The sequence below is a fragment of the Emys orbicularis genome, chromosome 3 (assembly GCF_028017835.1).
Source record: "Emys orbicularis isolate rEmyOrb1 chromosome 3, rEmyOrb1.hap1, whole genome shotgun sequence".
NCBI classification, from domain to species: domain Eukaryota; kingdom Metazoa; phylum Chordata; order Testudines; family Emydidae; genus Emys; species Emys orbicularis.
Window position 1 is genome coordinate 214,583,270 of NC_088685.1, and position 27,294 is coordinate 214,610,563.

Here is a 27,294-nt window from a genome sequence, read left to right on the forward strand (position 1 = left end):
AGGCTGGTCACATGGCACTGGTTTTTTTCCTTGATTCCATCTGGTAAATTGCATTAAAAGAAGCTAAAAATGGAGAGGTTACTCACCTTGTGCAATAATCGGAGTACTTCGAGATGTATCCCCTTATGGGTGCACCACTTTGAGGTGCGTGTGCACTTGAAGTGGTGCACTCATAGGGACACTACTCGAAGAAACATTAAATACTTTACTAAATATTATCTTTCAATTTAAGCAAATGCTGTAGTTGTTGCAAAAAATTATGTGATCACAAATGCAAGGGGAGGTGGTTTATGCTATGAAAAAGTATTAAAAACTATTATATAGGGGCTGCCCATCTAGACAATCAAAAAAATCATATAAACTGCATTACTTTACATTATGACTAGTTCCATGGAAAGTTTTACACAACAATAATTTTTGAAAGTACTTTCAAAAAATAAAGTAAATTATCTTATAACTGTTTTATAACTTTATAAGGGGAGGGATAGCTCAGAGGTTTGAGCATTGGCCTGCTAAACCCAGGGTTGTGAGTTCAATCCTTGAGGGGGCCATTTAGGGATCTGGGGCAAAAATCTGTCTGAGGATTGGTCCTGCTTTGAGCAGGGGGTTGGACTAGATGATCTCCTGAGGTCCCTTCCAACCCTGACATTCTATGATTCTATGAACTGTAGGTGGCACTAAATACTCATCATATTGGGAACCATGGGATTTAAATACCATAACAGACAAAGCCATGAAAATATTCAAGACTATTTTATGGCTATCACCTTATATTTCCACCAGGAATTTGGAAAGAGCCTAATTACATTTTATTTTTACTTTGGAAGTAAATGATGAAGAAAAAAGTTCACAATCATGAAAAGACACAGAAAATTGTGTACCTCCAAATTCACAGTGGAACTAGGAATAAGTGACATAATAAACATTTTTGACATACACACATCAGATTAAGAGCAAATATGTAATTTTTTCATAATTTATTTCAAATTTCTATATTATATCTTATAATTGATTAAAAGATTAACTTTGGTACCAGAGAATTAAGCTGCATTGTATTATTAGTTTCAGAATGATGCAATACCAGAATCTACATAATGGCAGGCTAGCATGCCATGGATTATGTCTGGCTCTAATATTCTAATTCAATTTCTCTTCTTCCTGCTTCCCAACCCCTCCTAGCTGCTGAGGTTTTTCAGGTCTGCCTTTCTTGGATGTTTGGGAAAGCATATTTTCCCCCTTTCTTAGGCTGGAGAGAGAAGTACTCTTTGTGCATAATTAAAGCACTGTTTTTCACTATATCTCAAAATCTATAATATCCAAGAAAACATTATTTTTAAAACAGAAATGAATCACTAAATCACCCTTCATATGTCCAAAATTAAATATAAAAAATACAGATTACATATTACACTAATTTCAGATTCTAATACTGCTGGACACAGGTGTATTTATCATACTGTAACTGCTAATAAGTGATCAATAGTATATCATTTTTATATAATTTACATTGCACAGTGAAAGGATATGTAGTTTAATAGTTTTCCCTCAAAAATTTCTCTTGCATTTATTTTATTTATACTTCCTGCCAAAAAATACTAAGGCAAAAAACCAAAGTTACATAAAACAAGTTTTCCTGATATTAGCTAAATTGAAATAGAATGCCCACCCTTTCCCCGACTCCCGCTAGAGATATATACATGCATATAAAGTATATATTTACCTTAATACATCTTCCCTCGAGAAAATATTTACAAATTTGTTTTCCTTTATGTTCCACCGTATGTTGATTTATGAATTCCTGACTCATATTCACCCATTTCTTCACTGGTTTGCCTTCCTATAAAAGGAAATAAAAATATTTTAAGTTTATGTGTTACAGTTACTATTTTAAATATATTTGCAAAACAACAATTACAGCATTCAAAGCAGTAGTTACCCCAAAGTGGAATAAAATTTCAAAATAAAATGACAGTAATTCATGACTTGAGTGTTTTCAGATTACTGTACGCAGTTCAGAGAAAGGCTATTCTATCTCAAAATACAAAGTAAAACCAAATATGCATCTTAAATTTTCTTGATGTTCTAGTATTGTTCTGTAAGACCAAGTAACATAAAATTCTTGGGTGAAAATAGCAAGCTTTCTGTTATAAATGCAACAAATTTAGAATCTTCTTTCAGATACCATAAAGATTTGTACATCTCAGTTTTGCAAAAGTATACAGGAAAAAAATAAAATATACCACTGTTGTATGGGACACAGTAACTAATACTTCATATATTCAATGATCTCAAGACAATAACGTTACAGTTAGATTAGTCACTAGCTTAGGGCCCAAATACAGCAACTAGGAGTTCCCTCAGGAATGCCAGAATACTAACAGTTACTAGCCAAGCAGTATAAGCCAACTCTCAAATCTGATATGAAGTCTCCTTCCGTTATATATTTTAATGTAAACTTTTAGTGGTTGGTATTTTCTTCTTAAGGAAAAAAATCAGAAAGAAGACAACAGAATGGTGCTGATGGGGTCTTCACCACCCTCTTCAGTCACTTTGCCAGTCTCAGAACCCTCCTCTGGCTGGGACTTTACTTCCCAACCCAGATTGAAAATAATCCATCAGGCCCACTACAGAACTGTTTGCCTCCACCCAATTGATGAGCAGGAAGAGGTCCAGGGATGTTCACAGAAAAGGGGATGCCCCAACACATGTGGGAGGGAAGGGCACAAACAGGGCTGCGTGAGGAGAACTAGGCAGAACCTAGAAGGGGTGACAGCTGAACACACCGCATCAAGGGCTGCTCCTGGTGGTGGGGGAGAACTTGAAGTGTCAACAACTTGCTGCATCAGCTCTGGGCTTTCCCCCTAGCTTCTGCCCCAACAGCTGAAACTGGGGCCCCACTGTGTTAAGTGCTGTACAAATACAGGAAGAATGCTGTTACCCCAGGAAGTTTACAATCTGAATAGACAAGACAGTAAAAGGGAAATATTACCACCTACATTTTACAAGTGGGGAACTGCTGCACAGAGAGATAAAGTGACCTGCCCAAGGTCACACAGGAAGTCCATACCGGAGTCAGTTCTTGAACTTACACATAAGTACTCATGTGCTCCATGTGTCTGAGACTAGAGATTTCCAGCAAGTTCATGCCTGTGCAGTTGCATGCACCCCCGACCCCAGTGCTCTGTACCAAGAGTATAAGCGGCAGCGATCTCTGACACCTCTAATTCCTCCTCTTTGTGCAAATCCAGTCATGATCCAAAGCAGAGGAGAAGGAGAGCGGATAGTGGAATACAGATAGGGACCACACATCTCCAAGAACCTCCTGTTACAGATAAATAACCTCCCTTTCTTCTTTGAGTGCTGGTCCCTGTGTGTATTCCACATGTGGATGATTGGTAAGTAGTATTCAAACAGGAGGATGGTGTGAGGATGTCCCACCTATCAATGAAGGATACTTTTTTTTGTCGCCCTCACATTAGCCAGAAGGGTAAGTGAACTGGGCAGCATTTATGGCTGACTCATACACCATGTGTTTTAAGGAGAAGGTTCAAAGGGTGGTCTTGAGTGGTCAAAGGGTAGGTATTGAGAGCACAAGACTGAGGTTCTAACAGTGAGAAGGTCATAATGAGACCTTTCAGGTATCTGACTGTTGGGTGAGCCTTCTATGGGAGGATAGAAGGCACGGAGTGCTGTGGTATGTGGACCTGCAGCAAACGAATGACAAGTCCTGATGTCTTGAGGGTGAGGAGATAATTTTAAAAAGCAGGAGTATCTTCATCTTCTGGAAATAGATGGTTCTCTTGAGTCCAGGCAGAGAAATGCCACCATTTAGCTATGTAGCATTTTCTGGTGGAATCTTTTTCTACTGTGATTGAGAATAGTTTGAACTGTCTCTGAACATAAATGCTCTTGGTTTGACGCCCATCCAAGTAACAGACCATAAGATGAAGAGGGTCCGGGTTGGGATGTCTGATCTTGCAGTTCTGCTGAGTTAACAGATCCAGGAAGGGTCAGATGCTGATGGGAGGATGGGCTGACATTGTAAAAGGTCCTGAAACCAGACCTGTCTGGGCCCAGCTGGATGCAATGAGAATGATTTGAGCTTTGTTATGCCAAATCTTTCACAGAACATGTGGTAGCGGTGAGATGGGAGAAAAAGTGCATCTCAGGTGGTTTGTCCAGGGTAACAAAAGGGCATCGTGCCCAGAGTCCCGGCCAATGCTGCTCTGGAGCAGTACAGACTGAACTTCTTGTTCATCTTGGAGGCAAACAGGTCCCAGGATGCTTTCCCCACTGAATGAAGATTTCTTTCAGGGCTGAATTATGTATCTCCCACTTGTGGTCTGTGATGAAGTGCCAGATTGTCCGCCATAGAGTTCTGAACATCTGGTAGGTATATGCAGAGTGTGATATGTGGTACCTGATGCACCAGTTCCATAAACTGACTGCCTCTACACAGAAAGAGATTTCGCTCCACTCTGATTGTTTATATAGAAGATGGTCATCAAGTTGTCGGTTATTATCTGGATATGATGGGACCGTATAAGTGAAAGGAATGCATTGCAAGCTAGGCTGACTGTAGGAGATAGATATGCATCCTAGTCGTTTGAGGAATCTACGTGCCTTGCACAGTGTAACTGCCCAGGTGGGCTCCCCATCCTATGATACACGCCTCTGTGATCATGGTTGTGTCAGGCGTGGGTGGAAGGAAAGGCAGGCAGCTAGCTGTTGAAGGTCTGTCCATCATACAAGAGAAGCCAGGGATTGGGCAGGGATTGTTACCTTAGTATTCCTGTTGTCTCTTTCTGGTGAATAAACAGACTAGAGCCAGGCCTGTAGGCAATGGAGGGGAAGCTGGGTGAATGGTGTTACATAGATATATGAGGCCATGTGACCTAGCAGGGAAAGAGGGACAAGGTCTGAGGGTGACTTGTGTTATCAGGCTGTTCACGGCCTGGGCTCTGTCCATATGGAGACAGGCCTTTGCTGAGGTTGAGTCTAGGGTTGCTCCGATAAAGTTTTTTTGTGGGAGTCAAAGTAGACCTCTCTCTGTTTACACAGATCCCCAAGGATGCCAGAAGATAAACAAGGATAGGGCAGCCGACTGGACCTCCTGGTTGGATCTGCCTATTAGGAGCCAATTGTCCAGGTATGGGAAGATGGTTTAACTGTTTCATCTCATCTGGGCCACCGCCACGGAGAGGACCTTCCTGAAGACTCTGCGTGCTGGTAGTAGCCCAAACCGAAGTACTCTGAACTGGTAGTACTCTGGTCCTACCAGAAATCTGAGGAACCATCTGTAGGATTTTTTTTCTTCCTGTCCTGCTAGGGCCTGTCTGTATTTGTCTCATTTGCATCCTTCTCCAAAAGGAGAGTTAACTGGATTATGGTACATGCGCCTTTAATTATTCTATCTATAGAACCAGGTTGAATGGGGTCCTGTAGAACCAGTTGAGCAAGAATCCAGTTTGCAGCCAGGGAGTGGGAAAGAGCCAGAAATGGTGGTTATTTACCTGTAACTAGAGAATATTTGAGACGCATGAGCCCTATCTGTATTCCACATATGGGATATACATGCACATCATACACTATACCTTCTCCACTGCCCCCCGTGGAGAAAAATTCCCTGGGGTGGGGAAAAAGTGGAAACAACTAACTACCTACACTATACTAGAGTCTAAAAAGAAGAAAAATACTAAAACCAAACTCAATCTATTTACAGAAATGATACAGTAGCAGAAGGTGCTGAGGACACAGAAGATTCTGACTCAGACCATGCATTGGTAAGAAGAAACCACAGAGGCACTGGTCCGCATCATCCCTTATGTCCTCAGTTCAGAGCATGAGGAGAACTATAGCGCATGTATGGACCAGTGGACACGGCTTACTAAAAAATTCCAGACTCAGGTGTATGGTGGGTATGCATGGAATATACATAAGGACCATCACTTGAAAAGGAACCACAGTTTAGGCTGTCTAAAGAATAGAGTAAGAGAGTCCTGACAGCTGAAAAGATGAACAGCTGACACTGACTACAGTCTAACGTTTTATTTTAGATGAAAGTGAGAAAAACTTGTGAGGAAGATCAATGGGAGTAGGCAGCTAGGAACTGAATCGAGTCTCCCAATCTAATTATGCTGGCTAAAAAACCCCCCCGTGATTTGGTGTCAGCAGGTAAGCCAATTCCTCAGAACTTGAATTAATCCTCAATTAAGATGCTATTAAAGCTTCAAAGTTAACATCCCATTAAAAAGTGAAGTTTATAATTCTCTTGCTAGTATTGTTTCAGTCTTTCTGGGTGCGGACTAAACAAGACTATTTTCTCAACTGGATGGGCTAGGAACTTCCTTTCTTAGAAAAGAATTAGCTTAACCTCTGGAGAACAGAACAAAATAGGTAGAAAACATAATTAGGCAATTCTGTCTACATCTCTGTTAACAAGGAGTATCCAGGTGTTTGCAAATACATGTATGTGTTTTTAACTTCAATTCCATGTACCTCTTGAAAGCCATCAGGTCCTTTATTGGCCCCTCTCCCCCTTCCACGATCTTTACGCTTCAACTTCTTCTGAATTCCACGCCCTCGACCAACACCAAAACCCCTTTGTGCAATACCTGAAAAATATTAAAACATATTTCAGATACCTCAAAAAAAAAAAGACTATTCTTCAGAAGCAAAAAGCTCTTTAACGTGGCCTCCTCTTTAACTGACATGAGAAACTAGAAGAGTAGATATAGTTACTATATAGATACTACATTTCAGCTCTAAATTCCTTAACATACCATGTATAACATGAATTCCCTTTAAATACCCTTAATATTTAAAGAGTACATATAAAAATCACTGAAATATTGATGTTACCTTCATATGCACATAACAAAATACTATTTTCTGCACCCACAGATCTCTCTCTCCTACACATGATGCAATCTCTATAATCACAAATAGGCTTGGAAGGATTAGATTTTTATTGGTAAATGTCAAAAGTCAATTTCACTGTACACACAAAAACCAAGGGAAAACATTTCCATTGATAATAATCAAAATTTACAAATTGGCAAAGTAAGAAAAATGCTGCTTGAGAACTTAAGAGTTTGATTTAAGGCTATTTACTTTCTATATTTTAACATATAATGTTGAAAATTTGTGTTTAACAGTTACAAAGCTTTAACGTTTTGAATCTCAATGTCTACTGTAATTACACTCTCCCAATTTCCAGCCACTATGACCATTTAAATTTGGTAAAAATAAAAATAAATGCTTAAAAATAAACATCAATATTATCTCTCAAAATTATAAAAAATAAAAATTGAATTCTGCCAAGCCTAATTATAGAATAGAAATGTTCCCAGAGAACAGTTGGGTAAGATAAATGGTAAATCCAATATTTTCTTCATTTAATTTACTTTAACCACCGTATTTCCTATTTAGTTGGGTAAGAAGAATTGTTTATGACATCAACAAAACCACGTGACTCAAGTGCCCATAATCTGCTAATCAAAGGGAACCATATTGGAGGTACCATTATTACCAATTTCTGAAATTTTGTGAAACTTGAAAAAAACTTGACAGAGAATATTCAATAACATTGCATTTTGGTTTTGTATTTTGTGATTTTAAATAACTGACAGATCAATCAAAGCCTGTGGACAGATACTTTATACCTATTTTAAACTAAAAATAAACCCCAATGAAACAATTGCAACAACAGTGAAAAAACAATTTTATGAATTAGATGATACCCAGGCTTTAGAATCAGGTTATTTTCATTACCATCTTTTCCCTTGCAACCCTTCTGAAACAGAGGCCCCTCTGGTGAGGGATGGATCTTCTCAGGCTAGTCATCTTCTCCCCTCCACCTACCTCTCTCTCTGTAACTACCTTACTCCCTCCTCTCCTTTACTCACAAACCCCCGAGGTTAATTTCTTAAGTGGATGCTACATAATATCAATATCATGCATAATTAATTTATCAAGTAAGTTGTTTTAGGTATAGTTCCAATATTTATTTTCCATGAGCATTCAACAAAATTTTGAACATACGAAAATTTGTGAAAAAATGAACAAAAAGGGGCATGATCATGGCTAAGGACCAGATTTCTAAATGTATTTAGATGCCTATGGAAGTTAGGCATCTTAAGCACTTTTGAAAATCCCGTTAGGTATCAATCTGCATGTTTAGGTGCTTAAATACCTTTACAAACCTGGCCTTATTCAAAATATAATTTTTCCCACCCAGCTCTATGTATGACACTTTCATAGAGTACATCATATAGAAAATAATTCTGAAGCAATATTACTACTCAAATACTTATACAACTGACAACAATTGGCAAGATTTAACTTATTAAAAAAATTACACTATTCACTGCAGAACACGGAACATTAACCTGGATATGCAGCACTGATCTGTGACTAGTATCAGCGGGTAGCCGTGTTAGTCTGTATCCACAAAAACAACAAGGAGTCCGGTGGCACCTTAAAGACTAACAGATTTATTTGGGCATAAGCTTTTGTAGGTAAAAAACCTCTCAAGTAGTGAGAATTTTTACCCACGAAAGCTTATGCCCAAATAAATCTGTTAGTCTTTAAGGTGCCACCGGACTCCTTGTTGATCTGTGACTGTGTAATTTTTATTACTGATATGTGTTTGCTAGCTGTATATAAGAAGAGGAGAGTTACAGTCAGCACTTTGCATTTAATTACTAGCATGACACACCATAGATGCCTTCTGGTAGAAAAACTACCAGCACCCATCTACCGTTTGTACAGCTCCGACAGTTGGATAGTAGAGGCAAGATGCACTGAGGGCAGAAGCAAGACAAGAAAAAGCAACCCATAGACAACAAGAGGAAGACAAAAAAAACAAGAGAAGATGAAACAAAAAACAATGGATCCTATCAGCTATAGATAAAAAATGCTGTCATCATAAAAACATTTCAGGTGTTAAAAACCAGCAAGATTTATAGGAGACTTCTGAAATACTGGACTTAAACTAAGAGAAACTACTGAAAAATTGGGTATGACCTATAATTTTGAAGTGTTGTTGTAGCTGGACTGGTCCTAGGATATGAGAGAGACAAGGTAGCTGAGGTAGTATCTTTCATTGGACCAACTTCTGTTGATGAAAGAGACAAGCTTGTAAAAGATATTACCCTAACCTACCTTGTCTAATTTTTTTTTCACCATTTGTAGGACACCATCCCATTCTGAAAGTTTCTGAAATGAACTAAATTAGCTATTAAACCAAACCGTACCTTTCTGGATTCCTTTCATCCCCTGTTTTTTCACTGGTTCTTTAGGAAATGGAGCTCCTAAATCAGTATTTGAAGTTTCTTTAGCTTTTCTGTATTGTTTTAACTGATCAGCAAAATCCTCCTCCTTTTCTTCTTCATTATAGTTACCAAAGTTATCATCACTGTAATTAGTGTATTCATCATATTCCTTATTTTTTAATTTTTTATTATGTTGTGCCTTCTGGGAAGTCATGTAGTTTCCTGATAAATGTCCATGCTGCATGAAAGGGGTAGTCGCAATTAGAAGCAATTTAACATCTCACTCTCCCAAACTCCCCCTTGTCCTCACTTTATTAAGATGGTTATTTCTACACAATTGTTTTACTATCAAGTGTTTCATTATTTCCATGATTTCCACGATTTGCACAAGCAAACGTCATTGTTGTAAAGTACAATTTAATTATTCAGTAACAAAACGATCATTATACTATAATTGTCCATTATGTAGCTTTTACGCCTTCCTCAGGACTTCTGATACAAATCTCTGTCTGAGACTGAATAATGGACTAAATGGACGTTAGTCTGATCTGCTACCACAATTCCTTTGTAATATCGCACTGTCAGGGGAATGTTATTCCTTTAAAAATAAGTTAAAAGTCATGGAAATACGTCCGTTGATGTTCCGTTTTGAAAAAAAGCTGTTCACAAAACAAAAATTTAGTACCTAAACTGATTTGGCAATGTACCTTTCACCTAGTTCAAATATACTTTAAATTTATTTGTATAAATACAAAATTTGCTAGCATATCAAATTTTTTACTATGATCAATCTACTTGAAAAGTAAGTTACATATAGATGATCATCAAATGTATTTAAAAAAAGAAAGGCTATGGCTTTTTCTGATAAATTAACAGATTTTTTGTGAGAGTGAATTAAAATGAAACAGTTATGTAAATATTTCTTTGAATTTTAGTTGTAATTACCAAAGCAGTAGACGCATGGCAGAACTGATAGGTTGTCTCAGGTATTGATCAACAAACATACATTAGATTTATAGAAAGTAAAAAACATACTTTTTTCAGCTACTGATATGACTGAAACTAACATCTAAATAAAATAATAATTATTGATGTATTTTAGAATCTGATGGAAAAGGAGAAATGTGATATTCCGATAAAAAAATTGTTGTTAATTATGTCTACAGTAAAATCTAGAAAATTCAAGTAAAATCAGATTTCTTAACATTTTCCCATAGCATGATGACATTGATACAAACAAGTAAGTGTGTCTGTCTCTCAGTTAATCAGACAAGGTGATGCCAAATAGAATGAAGCATGCTCAGCTCCACTCTTTTTCCACTGTCAGCAGGCAGACTCTTGAGTTTGATGACTAGACTACTAGAGATATAAATAAATTAGGCTATCCAAAAGGTTTTTTGAAGAGGTTTTGCACTCAAGTTTTCATGAAAGTCTTCTATCCTTCTCCAGTTTCTCAGTCAGAGATCCAATGCCTCAGCTCCTCTGTCCCTCCTTCAGGGGAAAGGCAGAGTCAGTTTCTTCCATTGGCTTCTAAAGGGATATCTGATGGTCTAAACTGAAAAAGCCAGGACAAATTACACTAAAAAAACCCCAAACAGCATGCAAGCTGTATATTTTTATTGGGTAGCTTCTAGAGAGAACTACTGCCATATCCACAGAAGCACAGCCCATTTCCACCATATTAACTATAGAGGGATAGAGGGGGTCCTCTTACAACTACTCCCTGAAAAAAAATGCCTACAAGGATTGGAAATGGGCAGAAATGAAAGTTATTTAATTCCCATTGGCACCTTCTTTTCTGATAGCGGAAAAGATACTCCCACTTGCCTGTACCATTGCTCAGGAAATGTTAAACTGTAAAATCAGAGTTATTCTAAAATTTTATAGGTTCATTAAAAAGGTAATACAGTAGTACATCTGGAAACCTACCCAACAGAAATGAGATCTAAATATATTGCCAGAATGAAATCTTTGTTGAGCATGGATTAGGAACATATGGATTTATAAATAGCACAATACTATTTAAAAATTGTGGATAAACGGAAGAAATGAAAAATCAGTTTTATAAGTTATACCTGAAGGAATGAGCTATCATAATCTCTGTACAAACCAACTCCCTTCTTATGTGGTCTTTCTGTACGTTCAATATCAGAATCCAGGCTGTAGTCTGAACTGTCATCACTGGAGGGGGAATTATGCTGAAAGAGAAAACCAATGTTACTTCTATAATGTTAAGTATCAGAGGGGTAGCTGTGTTAGTCTTGATCTGTAAAAAGCAACAGAGAGTCCTGTGGCACCTTTAAGACTAACAGATGTATTGGAGCATAAGCTTTTGTAGGTGAATACGTCTTGCGTCTGACGAAGTGGGTATTCACCCACGAAAGCTTATGCTCCAATACATGTTAGTCTTAAAGGTGCCACAGGACTCTCTGTTGCTTCTATAATGTTCTTATACAAAGGACTGTATATATTAATTAGTATATGATATAAAAATATTAGCTCATGATATCAAATCAGACTATCTACTATCTCTCTCTGCTTTCAGGGGCAACCTAGAAAGGCGTATGGTTTATTGCCACTAATCCCCTTCCTTGCCTTGACAGAAGATGAGGGGTCAGATCTGATCATGCTTGGTAAGGATCTCTAGGCAGAGCTAAATCCAATAAGATGCCCTTGAATCTTCCCCATGATTTTTAGGGGGCTGAAGTGCTGCGTTCTACAAGGGCTGACAGAAGAGCTGAAGCAGCTTCTCCATTCTTCACGGTGGGAGGACTGCAGGGTACTTATTCTCAGTGCTGCTGCTGCTTGAACAGTCTGTACTTTTTCTGGCTTCCTGATCTCTCATTGAGGATGAATTCTTTCCATGGAGAACCCTCTGTTGTCAGAGCTGCTCCTGACTCCTGGAGGAGGGTGGATTGTGGGGTGAGATGAACTTAAAGTGCAGATCAGACCATGGTGCTTAGATCGATGAACGAGGGTCTTCCTGCTCTCCGTGTTCTTTTCCTGTGCCAATACCTTTCCTAAGGGCAGGGGCAGAGCTGAGACTGCATCTGTACTATAACCACCCCTTTATTCTGGGGGCTGGAGCTGCTGCCCTCGAGTGAGGCTGCTGGACTCTGAGGTAGTAATCCATTTGGGTAGTTTCAGAATTCCCTCCTACTCTAGAGGGGCTGAATCCCTGGCAAGAGGAGGGGAAGTTCTTCACAGAGCTTCCTCCCTATAAGGGATTTCTGAGGGGACAGTCTTCCCTAATTTTCCCTTTGGAGTGTAAGCTGCCCCTGCACTTGAGGCAGAAATGGCTGGTAATGCTAGAATGATTCTGACCTTTGCTCCTTCTCAGCCATTTTGGAAACCTGGTAAGGAGGTTGGGAGCACAGGGGAAGGTACTGGGTCCTCTGCTGCTTATGGGATTGAAGGTCCCAAGCTGTCAGTGCCTCACATGTGCTGCTGTGGCAACTGATCACTACACCTTCTTATAAGTGTCTGAGGCCTGCTTCTTTGTCCCCCAAGGTTATTATTACAGGAAAAGAATGTGTCCGCCATCTGCTGGAGACTAACAGAAATCTGAGTTATGGCTAGAACCTTATATGTGAGGGATATGACAACACAAGACAGTGTTCCCTCTTCATCTGCTGACCTGTATGTGTTTAGACTCATTTAGAAGACTAAAGAGAGAATTTATTTTGTTTGAGCAGCCCCATCAAAGATTTCCAATAAGTAGCTTCAGAATCTGCTTTCATTTATAAAATCAGCTTCTTGTCCTTATGGTTAATGATAGAACACTGAAAACAATTGACTAAACTGATGCACTAAACAATTCACTAATTGATTCCTTAGTCTGCAGAGAGCCTGAAATAATAGCTCCAAGTCGTGCAATCTATCCTAGTAATTTCAATCAGGGTACTGTGGAATCTGCAATTGCACAACCATGGCATCTAGCATTTTCCAAGGGGCCATGTAATTCAGAATTTTTATCATCAAATACATCATCTTGCTATAGAAAGGCACCTCACATTTTGTTTTCTCTCTCTGCCCAGCTGGGATCTATCTGCAAATGCCCCTCTCTCCAGTTTCCTTTGCACAAAAGCAGTTAAGTGGGACTACAGTGCATGCTAACTGCACTGTTCCATGAAGCCAGGCAGCAGAGTCAGGGAGACATTGCTGGAGTCCTGCTTGTAGGCAGGGAATGGGGACAGCTAAAATCATTCTTGTGCTATTTCTCTGACCCCTCTCCAATTTATCAACATCCTTCTTGAATTGTGGACGCCAGAACTGGACACAGTATTCCACTAGCATCCACACCACTACCAATACAGAGGTAAAATAACCTCTATTGCTACTTGAGATTTCCCTGTTTATGCATCCCTGGATCACATTTAGTTATTAGGTTGCAAAATCAAGCACCTGAAAGTTAGGAAATGACAGATTTAGAGTTGCCTATGCAACCTTAACTGTGCCCCCCCCTGCATCCCACCTGTGAACTGCAGTGGGGTCCTATGGAAAAAATAGCATGTGATTGTGTAATTAAAGACTGAATAATATTGCATAATGTATACGGAGGCAGAACTAAGTTTACACAGGCAACTGTAAGTCTGGCATTTTCTAACTTTCAAGTGCTTGACTTTTCAAACTACATAACTTTCTTTTAACATACAAAAAGTATGTGGTTTCCTAGTTGTTGTTTAAAGGGGGAAAAAACAAGTTCTATTATACACATTTGCAGCAGAAGGCTATTTATCGCAGAGGGGTGATGCGCTTCTTGTGCCCTGTGCTGGGTGTAGGGAGTGGTATGGGGAAGGCCTGCTTATAGTTTTAGTCCTGTTTTTTAATTACTTTTTTTTAAACACAAATAGAATTTGTATCTTTCAGATCTTGTATAACTTTATAATTAAAACCAAATTTACTTTATTCTTCACAGTCCTAAAATTCTTCTGCTAGATGAAGCAAAAAGGTAAGGAATAAAATAAAGTGAGACTGGGAAATGCTATCTTATAGTTAAGAGCAGGAGACTTGGAGTCAGGAAATCTAGGTTCTGTTTCCAGCTCTGCTACTGTCTCTGAATGACCTTGAGCAAGTCATTTAACCTCCTTCTCCCCCTCTCTATTAAATGGGTATACTTTCCAACCTTTGTAAAGTACTTAGAAATACTCTGATGACTACACCAGATTAAGTGCAAAGGACAGTCAATACTTTATCACTTATTAAATAAAATAGAACTCCTATGAAATCTTTGTAATTTACATGGATAATAAAACATTACACAATCTCAAAGGTTCCCATCTCTAACTTATGAAAATATTAATAAGTCCTGAGAGGATAGGCATAATTACACTGCCTCCACTTGTTTCTGTGTTATTCAGTGTTACATTTCAGAGTTCTATGTGGATGTAATATGCATCCTCCAGGATGCCTGCACTAGACGTTTTCACTAAAGATTTCCCACCATTGCCACCACTGGTTCAGCGGCACTAGTGACAGCAAGCATGGGACCTCTAGTGTGAACTCCTGGTCCCACTGAAGTCAGCCAGGATTTCACCCCTAAGGCTCCGGGTAGCAACCAGCATTTAAGCATAACGTCAACTAACTCTGCTCACAATGAGTCTCTATGCCCAGATATGGGAGAGCTTCTGCCCCACATGGTGCCTCCAGAGGAGAGATGGGACACTGGGTCCCCACGTGCTAGGTCCAGGATGTGTGGTAGGAGCAGAGCCCAGCCCAGTTCCACTACAATCTTCTGCAACAGCTGCTCTGACAGCTCCCAGGCCAGTGCATGGGGCTGCTCTGGCTGCCGATGGCCTACTTTTTAGAATATTTGTTTTCAGTTATTTTGGAATGCTGCCAAAAGTTTCCCACTATACACAAGCAACAGAAGAAAAATGGAGATTTTAAACAGTTTATAACTCACCTAAACCTGAACAGGGACTAATAGAGCAGTAATATAATGAAAGGGAACTACCTGAAATACTTGTATTAATAATTTGGAGTTTATAACAAGCTAGCTGCTGAGTTTCTGAAACTGTGATTTTTGCAGCGCAGTAGCCAGAGAAATTGTTGATTTACCATCTCTTGTCCTGGACAAATTCCCTGTCACTGAAGTCAGTGGCGTTACACGTGTTTATGTTAAGAGCCAATACAACCCAGTATTTTACATCAACATTCCATGATAAACATTTTTTGAGGGGCCTTTTATACAGTGGCCCAATTTTTTCTATCATTCATATAGTGTCCAAAGAAGTGCTAGGTGCTTAGGGATAAAACAACTTTCAGATATGTTGTCCAATTTCCTGGACAAGAAAAAGTAAACTGTGTAGTTACAGTAATCATATCCAATATTTTGGTTTACATTTTCTAACCTTATGTTTATCCCGTCTTCTCCTTTTTGATTTTTTCTTTTCCTTTTCTTTTTTGCGTTTCTTTCGTGATTTTCTATGTGCTTTTTCATTTTTCTGTTTATCTTCCCCTTTTGCATCCTGTTCTTCCTGAACTTCTTCAAATCCTGCATCATCTATTTCACCATCTTCTAGCTCACCATCTTCCCTGTATGGGAAAGGTATGATTTAGATTAAATATGAATTTCCTAAATTAAAAGCATGTAGTACAAAACTGCTCATTTGCCCATTTTCAACAATAAAAGTCAATAAAGATTTTTTTTTTACTACCAAGTCTCTTTTCTTCAACTAAATTTATTAAACAATAAATCTTTAAACTTTCACCCAAAAAGTTACTATGATTTTCTCCCATAGTTTAAATAGCGTATTTAAATCATAAATTGGTCTTGGCCTCAATACCAGAAGTAGTTTATATACAAATAAAAATGACAATAAATTTAAACCACTCATAACTAAGGTCTTCTCTACATTAGGAATACAGACACATCAGGGCACTGGCAACTACAAAGTGTCCTAGTTTGGTTACAGTTTTGATTTGTAGTGTACAATGGGTCTTTAACTATGTTTCATAACCAGGCTAAAAGCCTTGGTCAGACCACAGCTTTCACCAGATCATCAAGGAGAGTTAAGGTCCAGTTTACATTACAAACTATAATGTTTTCCACTGAATTACAGAACAACAGTATTACCACCAGGAGCCCTAATTTTGTTGTGTATGTAGCGTAGTCAGGGCATAAATTAAAGATGAGTAAGGCTCTTAGAAAGCTGAGTAGTAAGTGGGACTATACAATAAACGTGGAAGTGCTTCCACCCTTAGAAAACACTACACTTCATACAAATGAATTTTCTTCATTTTAGGAACAAAATTTATCATAAAACTGAGATTGGGCCCATAACTGTAGCAAATTTGCAATGCTTACCCCATGTGAAAAATCCCCCTGAAGACAAAGGAACTGTTTCATAAGTAAGAATTATAGAAACTTGCCCTATAACTCTGATGCTAAAGCAGCTATTCAAAGAAGCAAGCTGATTTTAACAGTCCTAAACAATGCAACTGAAGGTGGACTAATTTCACACATTTCACTATATTAACTCTATCTAGGTTAGAAAAAGAACACTACCGTGACATAAAAACTTAAGAACTGCCATACTGGGTCAGACCAATGGGCAGTATAAGCCAGGATGAGCAGGGATGCAAAACCACGCTCTGAAGTGTCCCTAGGCACTGTTTGCCAGAAGCTGGGAATGGGCAACAGGGGATGGATCACTTGATGATTACCTGTTCTGTACATTCCCTCTGGGGCACCTGGCATTGGCCACTGTCAGAAGACAGGATACTGGGCTAGATGGACCATTGGTCTGACCCAGTATGACCGTTCTTATGTAGTAGCCTTTCTTCATCAGTGGCCAGTACCAAAGCTTCAGGGGGAATGTACAGAACAGGGTAATTTTGGAGCGATCCACCCCTATTTTCTCCTCCTGGCATCTGGCAGTCAGATGTTTAGGGACACTCAAAAATGGGATTGCATCCCTGACCATCTTAGCTAATAGCCATTGATGGACCTATCCTCCATGAACTTATCTAGTTCTTTTTTAAACCCAGTTATACTTTTGCCCATCACAACTTTCCATGGTAATGAGTTCCACAGGTTAACTGTGCACTGTGTGAAACAGTACTTCCACTTGTTTGTATTAAGCCTGCTGTCTATTAATTTAATTGGCTGATCCCTGGTTTTGTACTGTGGGAAAGGGTAAATAACTCTTCTCTGTTCGCTTTTTCCACACCATTCATGATTTTATAGACTTCTATCATATTTCCCCTTAATCATCTCTTTTCTCAGACGAATAGCCCTAATCTTTAGTCTCTCCTCGTATAGAAGCCATTCCATACCCTTGATCATCTTTGTTCCCCTTCTCTGAACCTTTTCCAGTTCCACTATATCCTTTTTGAGATAGAGCAACCAGAACTGGACACAGTATTCAAGGGCACACTCTGGGTTTATATAGTGGCATTTTGGTATTTTCTATCCTTTTTCTAATAGTTCCTCACATTCTGTTTTGACCACTGCTGTGCATTGAGCTGAAGTTTTCAGAGAACTAGCCATGATGACTGACTCAAGATCTCTTTCTTGAGTGGGAACAGCTCATTTAGAATCCATCATTTTATATATGCAGTTGGGATTAATTTTTCCAACATGCATCACTTTGCATTTATCAACATGGAATTTCATCGGCCATTTTGTTGCCCAGTCACCCAGTTTAGTGAGACCCCTTTGTAATGCTTTGCAGGCAGCTTTGGCCCGGCCTTAACTAACTTTAGTAATTTTGCACCATCTGTAAATTTTGCCACTTCATTGTCCACTCCCTTTTCCAGATCAATGAGTATGTTGAACAGGACAGGTCTCAGTACAGACCCTGGGGGAACCCCACTATTTACCTCTCTCCACTGTGAAAACTGACCATTTATCCTTACCCTTTGTTTATCATCTTTTAACCAGTTACTGATCCATGAAAGAGGATCTTCCCTCTTATCTCATGACTACATAGTTTTCTTAAGAGCCTTTGGTGAGGGATCTTGTCAAAAGCTTTCTGAAAGTCCAAGTACACTGGATCACCCTTGTCCACATGTTTGTTGCCCCCCTCAAAATAGTCTAATAGATTGCTAATGCACGCTTTCCCTTTACAAAACCCAGACTGACTCTTCCACAACAAATCATGTTTATTTATATTTGATAATTTTGTTCTTTACTACATCTCTACGAATTTATCCAGTATTGAAGTAAGACTCACCAGCCTGTAATTGCCAGGATCGCTCCTTTAAAAAATTGGTGTTATATTAACTACCTTCCCATCACCTGATACAGAGGCTTATTTCAGTGATAGGTTACATACTAGTTAGTAGTTCTGCAATTTCGTACCTGAGTTCCTTCAGAACTCTTGGATGAATACCATTTGCTTCTGGTGACTTATTAGTGTTTAGTTTATCAGTTTGTTCTAAAACCTCTTCTATTGACACATCAATATGGGACAGTACTTCAGGTCTGCCACGCCAAAAGAATAGCTCTGATGGATCTCCCCCACCTCTGTGCTGTGAAGATTGATGCAAAGAATTCATTTAGCTTCTCTGCAATGGCCTTGTCTTCCCTGAGTACTCATTTAACACCTTGGTTATCTCTAGTGGCCCCATGGCATGTTTGGCAGGCTTCCTGCTTCTGATATACCAGTACTTAACAAAAATTCTTACTGTTAGCAACTTGCGAAGGATGCAAAAACTATCTAAATAAACTCAAACTTTGTAGGCCATCTATGCTACTGACTTGATAATTCCAATTAGTGGAAATTTATTCTGTGTGTGCAGTTCTATGATCATATACCAAAAAAATTAATAGATATGCTTGTGGTGAACATTATACACAGCCAAATTACAATAGGTAGAAAATAAAGAGCTTCTTTGTTGAAGCAGCAAACTATATATGAAGTTATAAATCTGTTTTTAATCAAAACACAGAATGTATTGATTGCTACTGTATAAACTAGGCCATGCACATCATTTTGTGGTTGTGTAAAAACCTGGTTGATTTTCCTCTCCCCCGAAAACCCCCTAATTTAGTGGTTCTTTTCAGGTTTTATCAAAGGTTGTGTTTTTGTTTTGTTTTAAAATTTGTGTCACTCTTCAATACTTTCACAAGCTATATTTGAAAACTGACACTAGAAACATCAAACTGTAATTTCAATCTGTGAATGAAAAAAGACAGTTACTTACCTTCTAGTAACTGACTGTTTTCAAGATGCATGGTCCTTATGGGTATTCACTGTCGGTGCGCATGTGCTCTGTGCCTCCTTGTGCTCCCAAGTGAGGGCAGAAAGAGTGGTGTGGACTAACCGCCTCTCCAGTTCTGACTCTACTGTGAATCACATGATGAGCTGAGCACAAGGGAAGAAGGGCGGGTTGTGAATACCCATACAGACCACACATTTCAAAAAAGTCCAGTTACTAAAAGGTAAGTAACCTTCCTTTCTTCTTCGAGTGCTGGTTCCCATGGGTATTCACTGTGACTTCCAAGCAGTGCTGGTTGAAGAGGAGGGTGCAAGTAAATATGCTGTACTACAGAAAGGAGGCCCACTAAGCCCAAAAGAGGTATCCCCAGCCAAAGCCAGAACCAATTGTGTGGTGAAGGTATGAATGAAGCCCCGAGTGGCTGCTCTGCATATCTCCAAGGGCTCTCGTACAGTAAGCCCTAATAGTTTGAGGAGGGGTTTTTATAAGATCCTAGCAAAAGAGGATGCAGGAGGAAATCTACTTATCTTTTGGCAATAGTAATGAACAACCTTAGAGACTTCCGAAAGGGTGCTGTTTTGTGCAGGTAGAAGGCTAGAGCCTGGTGCATGCCTAGGGAATACAGTTTTGCCTCTTCCGTGCTGTGGTGAGGTTAAGGGTAAAACAGTGGAAGGCGAATAGTTTGGTTAAAGTGAAACTCACAAAGCACTTTAGGTATGCATTTTGGATACAGTTGAAAAGAAATCTTGTCCTTGTGAAAAATTGTATACATAAAAGCTGCACGTTCCCCTATCCTTGTAGCATAGGTAATAGCTGTCAAGAAGGCAACTTTCAAAGAAAAGTGCAGGAGGGAACAGGAGACCTAGGGTACACATGGTGGTCTTGTGAGGGCAGAAAGGATGTGGGCTAGATCCCAGATCAGGACCAGTTTTGAAACTGGAGGGAACATCTTCATAATGCCCTTTAGGAACCTTGCAGTAGTAGGATGGGTAACGACTGAACACATCTCCATTGGGGGGTGGAAAGCATTGATGGCTGCAAAATGTCCCCATAGGGAGCTGAGAGACAAGCCCAACATCTTCATTGAGAGAAGATATTCCAGCATGAGGAAGATTCCTGATGCCTTAGGAGGTAAATGGTGCTGCTGACATCAAGGAGAATTGTTTCCATTTAGCGGCACAGCATTTCTGCGTCGAGGATCTCCTGCTGTTATTCAGGATGGAGTAAACTCTCAGAGCATGATCTCTTCTTTATGTACATTGACCATTCAAAAACCACGCTATCTGATGCAGAAAAGCTAGGTTGGGATGGTTCATCCTGCCCTTGTTCTGGGACAGCACGCCCAGTAATGGTTGTAGGTGAATTCATGAATGGTAAGATAGCTGTAGGATGGTGGTAAACCACAAATGCCCTGGCCACCATGCTGCTATCAGGATTACTGTCACTCTGTAGAGCTTGATCTTCCTAAGAATGCAAGGAAACAGGAGAATGGGAAGGAAGATGTGTATCAGTGGATCTGACCATTATACCAGGAAGGCATCCACTCTGGAACTGAGACCGTGGGTGGCCTGGAAAGCAGCATGCTAGACAGTTCTTTTCCACTACGTTGTGAAGAGATCCCAAGACAGGAACATCGCTACTGAAAGCTATGTTGCACTATCGACAATTAGGCCAAGTAGGCCAGAAATGCTGTTGGTGAAGAGACAAGGGCAAGAGTGGATCTGGAAGTCCTGTCTGAACTGATACTTCTCAGTTAGGTAGTGGGGGGAGGGGGGGAGCTGTTGGTACTGGCTTATTCTTGTCTGATGAAAAAGAGTCCTCAAGATCCAATGATGGGGCTGAAGGTGCCATGGGATCCAATCCCTACCAACCAGTAATGGGAGCAGGTGGGTAGCACGGTGACTAAGCTTGACCTGCCAGTACATGGCTGGGTTCCAGTACCGGCAAATGCCAAGTGGATGGCATTGGGACTTCCTGCAGTATGATCAGTTCTGAGAAAATTAGAAATTTCAGGTTGTATACATAGGCCCTCCAGGAGAGCAGACGGAGGTCCTGCCTAAGATAACATGTGCAAGGGCAGTAATGTCAAACAGAGGGAGAACAATCCCTTCTGCCATGCAGATGTTATCATCATCCTTTCAGTGCATGGTTTTGAGGCACTAGGAGCTCCCAGAACCATCTGCTCCTCCTCCTTCCTGTGAGCTCCAGGAGCAACCATTCTGGGGCATGGAGTCTCCAGTGGCAAGGAGAACTTCTTTTCAGAGGAAACTGGTCCCTCTTCTTGTGGGGGTGTTTGCCCTTGTCTTCTTTGTATTTCTGCCTCATGAAGTGCCTATAGGTCCTTGAGGACTTTGATCCGTTGGGTCGGGACACTGTACGGGATGGGTGAATGTGCAGCAGGAAGGCCCAGGATCCAAACGGGGCCTCATGAAGAGCTCCATAAGGTGTGTCTGGAGTCAGAATTCATGAGATTGCCATGCTTTCCTCCCACATACAGACAGATGCTGTACTTTGAAAGGATGTGAGATTCCCTGAGGAAATACAGGCAGGTTTTGTATGGGTTGTTCACCAGGAAGACCCGGGGGCAGGCCAGGCAAGGCTTGAAGCCTGGAACATTGGGCATAATAGGTTCCTGAAATGGTAGAGGAGCTGGGGGTCCCCCCAATCACCAACTAAATAGCACTAAAAAACTCAACTATCCAAACTTAACAACTGTTTACAGACTTGAAGAAGCAGAATGCTGAAGAGCAGAAATGGACACAGGAGGTTCCATTCCAGACCACGAGAGATAGAAAAAGAACTGGAGAGGCAGTCCATCCATACGGCTTAGGCCCTTACTTGGGAGCATGAGGAGGTGCAGGCATGGACCAACGGTAACTGCTACACAAGTATTACTGGTCCTGGGCACACGTACCCACAGTGAATAACCATGGGGACCTGGACTTGAAAAAGAACAAACTAGTGTCAAAAAATGAAAGTCATGAAAATATCAAGGTACTTGTTATGCCTGTAAGAAAATATAAGATAGTTAGAGATAAGAAAGTTAGAGAACTCCCACAAAAGCTAGAGGATGAGTGAAGACACTGGTGATTTCAGAGAGGTGTATGGCTGGTAGATGGATCAATTATCAGTGGTTCTTGAGAAAAGTGTGTGGGGGGGGGAGGGTAAGTTCTGAACTGTTAAGGCACTTGATGTGCAAGATTCTAGAATCTTTTGGGAGGTGGGTATCTGATAACAGTTCTATATGAAGCTGGCTATTTCATCTTGTTTTTAGTCTTCACAGTGCTGAATTCAATAAGTGGTGGTTCCTCAACTGTAGTAAAGGTGAAAGCTGCTAATCAATACTGCAAATGGAGTGATATCAAACATCACTGTATGAATTTCTGATTCAATGTGCCCAAAGTTGGAGCAGCAGGAAACAAATGATTTAACAGACAATGAACATAAATAATTCTCCTAAAGTAAAATGTAAGCAACTCTCACAAAATGTACAGTAGCAAGATAGAAAGGGTTTATGCTTATCTCAAATGGTGCAGAAAAATCAGACTCTTCATGATCAAATGAGCCACTGAATGAGATTTTGTTTACTGAAGTGCATTAATGAGTCTGATGACCCTGTAGGCAAGACATTTTTAATGCTACCAATGCCACTCAAACATCAAAGATAGTATAATTCAAATCCCAGTTTCAGGCATTCTAGCAGTTCCTCAACATTCTCTTTATTCAAGAGCAGCCTCTGTTCCTCTGTCACACCAAAATTGGGAAAAATCTATTGTGGGTGGTGGCCACGGTAATTTTGGTTCTGAGAAGTTGTAAATTCCTACAGTCTGATTAATGCAACATTCTTTTTTTTCCTGATGGGGGGGGAGGGGGGCGGGCGTGTGTCAGCCTGTTCAGGAACCTTGTGGTCAGTTACAATGGAAACAGGTAAGGAAGAACACAGCAAAACTTCATGGGGCTGACTTTTACATACCAAGACTATGTTATGCAGTGGGGCATACCCACACTACCTTTTCCCATAACAGACAGAGATAATTTCAGCTTTATATGTTCTCTAAAAGTCTATGTCCTCAGTTAAGGAAGAAGTTGAGTCTGTCAGGGAAAATAATCAACCCTGGATTCTCACATGGACAATGACAAAAAATGGCTAGTCATGTGGACTCGACCACCAAAAAAGAAGCAGGAAGTGAAATGTCCAGGCTCACAAAATGTTTAATGAAAAAGAACTTCCAAACAAAAGAAGAGACAGCACAAATTAGAAAACTAGATGAGAGCTCATAATTTTCGATTTCTAGGTTCTTTTTCAAGTCACCTAAAACTGATACAGTAACTCATTTAACGTTGTCCCATTCAACGTTGTTTCAATGTTACGTCCCTGCTCAATTAGGGAACATGCTTGTTTAAAGTTGTGCAGTGCTCCCTTACAACATTGTCCGGCTGCCTGCTTGTAAGATTCTGTGGAAGAGCAGCAACTTTACAAGGAAGCATTGCACAAGTTCCGCTTCTCTGCCTCCTCCCCCTCCCTCCCAGAAAGTCCTAAGCGCTGCCAAACAGCTGTTTAGCGGCGCTTAGGATTTTCTGGGAGGGAGGGAGAGGAGCGGAGACGCAGGGCTTCTCTGCTCCTTCCCCTCCCTCCCAGCACTTCGTGCTTAGGACTTCCTGGGAGGGAGGGGCAGGAGCGGGAAAGCGCTGCGTCTCCGCTCCTCCCTCTCCCTCCCAGAAAGTCCTATGGCAGCGCTTAGGACTTTGGGGGGGAGGGATGTAGCATGCTCCGGAGAGGAGGTGGAGTGAGGGTGGGAAGAGGTGGGCCTGGAGTGGAGTGGGGACAGGAAGAGGCGGGCCTGGAGCATTCCTGGCAAAATCCGAGCCTGTTCTCTGGGGAAGCTGCCGCTGCAAAGGTGCTTCCTAGCGTCCTTGCCTGCCGCGGGCTGTGCCTGTGTGGGGTAAGCCAGGGGCACTTCCCAACCACACTACAGTACTGTACAGTATACAGTATAATGCCTTTTGTCTGCCCAAAAAAAATTTCCTTGGAACCTAACCCCCCGCATTTATATTAAACCTTATGGGACAACTGGATTCGTTTAACATTGTTTCACTTGAAGTTGCATTTTTCAGGAACATAACTACAACGTTAAGAGAGGAGTTACTGTACAACCAAGACCCTCTTTTGCTACAGGATACCTATGTGCAAATCTTGAAAGGGACAACATTGGCAACACCATCCATGAAGTCTTAACTAATACTGAAGACAAACTCAGAATCCTTAAAGCAGCTGAAATAGCAAGTGACATCATTTATCGAAGCAACAAAAAGAAATAATGTTTCCTTACCTGTAATTTTTAATGTTTCATTATAAAGGGCATACAGTGGGCTGGACACTATTCATGGGTTGGACCTGCTCATTCCACCACCAAGGAAGCTTTTTCCCCACCCTCCCCCTTTGATTTCATATACCCTCTGGTGTACCGCTGCAACACTGCTATAAAGAATGAAAATCAAATGAACAGGGAGCCCTCCACCACCTTATTAAAAAAAATGAGGTTGAAGTGTTATAGTTCCACTGGGAGTCTCTCGTTCACCAGCCAGGAAGAAATGGGATGAGACCGATACTAGGAATCTTGGGGACAGTGGATTGAACATAGTAGGAATGTCTACACAGCCCACAGCAGCAAACCTCCCAGCCCAGGTCAACAGACTTGGGTTTGAGGGGCTTGTGATAGTGCTCTAAAAATAGCTGTGTAGACAGCACTTTGAAGTTGCAGTTTGGGCTGGAGCTTGAGCTCTGAAGCCCACCCCCCATCCCTAGGCTTCAGAGCTGTGCTGCAACTTCAAAGCACTTCTACAAAGCTATTTTTAGAGTGCTAGCAATGAGTCCCACATCTGTAGACTCAGGCTCAGAGGCTTGCTGCTGTGGACTATGTAGATGTATCCCTAAGTACCTAAGGCATAATTTCTTACGAAGGCCAGGATGTCTCTAACAAACAATATGAACATATTTAGGCTCAGGTCTATGAATCAGGTCAACAAGTCTTCCAAGTCTTGTATGTTCTTGGTAAGGAAGACTTCTGATATTTTAACAGAAAGTTGACAAATTCTCAATAATCAGGTTGTTGAAGGAGCAGACTGAGGCTGACTGGGGAAATGGTGGGGAAGGTGAACATGGCTGGGGAAAAACTAGAGGCTTCCAAATATAGCAGACTGCCATCTTTATAAGTCTACAAAACTGAGATCTATGAAACAAAGAGTTTATATCTGATTACAGATGATCAGTCTTATCTTCTCGAACAAGAGGAAAATGAGGACATTCAATACATGAGTATATCTGTCCACTGAAAGGAGAACGTGTCCATGTAACATATCTAGGGATGCCACTGTCAAAAGCAAAATACAAGTACAATTCCTGTTGTTCTCAGTTGCAAATAAGTTCAGATGAGAGAAAATGGCTTGCTGAATATATGAATCAAAGACTCCCAACTTGTCTGTTGCCACCCTTGGGCAACTGAGCTAGCTGGATTTGAGAACTGCCATGTCCTTGGTGTATATTGCTCCAATAGACAGATGGACTTTGCCTCTCCATGAATGAAAGGCCACATGGTTCAGATTTATACTTTTTATTCCTCCCAGACAGTTTATGTAAGCCATGTTTGTTCATCTGTTGCTCCTGATGTGAAATGAGATGAGATGGTCCTGTTAATTTTATGGAGGGCTCCAATGGCACTGCTGATTGCTTTAAAGGCAACATCAGGCTAAGATAAGTTAGTGTCATTTGTTTAAAAGGAAAAACTGAAGGAATTAGGGATGCTGTGTTGTCCACAGGATTTTTATATGCACAATGCCAACACAAGTATGAAGTGCAGATATTGGGAGGAAACTACATGTTCAGAACACTGGAACAGACCGGTTAAAATCTGGATGTTTAGAAATCAGAATAAAGGGAGAATTCCCAGTTGAGTGGTCTTAAAAATGAGCTCCAATATGGGTATGGTCCAGAGGGTATGCACAAAAATATTTTTGTTTAATTATGAACTGACTATGTGAAGAAAAGTTGCCTTTAAGTACATTTTCAGCAGCAGGTCATTCAAGTAACAGATGTAAATGCTATCTTAATGAGCTACATCACCTTGCACATTACAGGAAAAGACGAAATACCAAATAACATGGACATGAACAGGCATTTTCCTTTAAACGCAGGAAATAAGACTGATGGAGATGAGATCAGATGGGAAAACAAAAGTTAATTTCTTCAGATCTATGGAACAGAATAATAGAGTGAAGCCATTTCTTGAATGAGTTATGGAATATTTTCCATTTTGAATTTTGCTTCCATTACAGACATATGTCGAAAACAGATAGATGTCATCTGTTTTCATTGGGACCATAAATGATGTGAAAAAATATCAGGATGATGTTTTGCGGGTGACATTGGGATTTTGGCTTTTATGTCTAGATTTTATATAGCATATATGGTAAAGAGGGGCAATCTCTTTAAATTTTATAAGATACCCAATTTCTGTATGACACAGAACACATCTGAGGTAGACTTGGTCCAGAAGAGAAAGTCAAATGTTTAAGCTTTAAATATTCCTCAATAGATTATTTTTTGAGTTGAAGAAAGGAAGGAAGATCTATGTTGACCTCCATTCTGCAAAGCCGGAAAAATACTTTCTAACTTCAGTAAAACAAGATGGTGGGAATGACTGCATGTTCCATAAGGAGCTCATCTATATTTTTGTCACAATGTTTTTTCATCCCTGATTAAAAAGCAATACTGAGAAAGCAGGTTGTTCAGATTGGATTGAACCCCAAGATAGTGTTCTAAGGGATTGTCCGAATAACTTAGTTCCATTGAAAA

General features: G+C 40.2%; 1 protein-coding gene across 1 annotated transcript in view; it reads right to left on the reverse strand.

The window, feature by feature from the left end:
* The window catches only part of ZC3H6 (zinc finger CCCH-type containing 6), a 69,896-nt gene that overhangs the window by 19,734 nt on the left and 22,868 nt on the right, over positions 1–27,294 (reverse strand). Inside the window, exons 2-6 of the mRNA XM_065400692.1 lie at positions 15,629–15,812; positions 11,351–11,473; positions 9,258–9,513; positions 6,499–6,614; positions 1,721–1,837 (exon numbers count right to left, since the gene is read on the reverse strand). Of these exons, the coding sequence (XP_065256764.1) occupies positions 1,721–1,837; positions 6,499–6,614; positions 9,258–9,513; positions 11,351–11,473; positions 15,629–15,812 (796 nt within the window). The remainder of the gene's footprint in view (positions 1–1,720; positions 1,838–6,498; positions 6,615–9,257; positions 9,514–11,350; positions 11,474–15,628; positions 15,813–27,294) is intronic.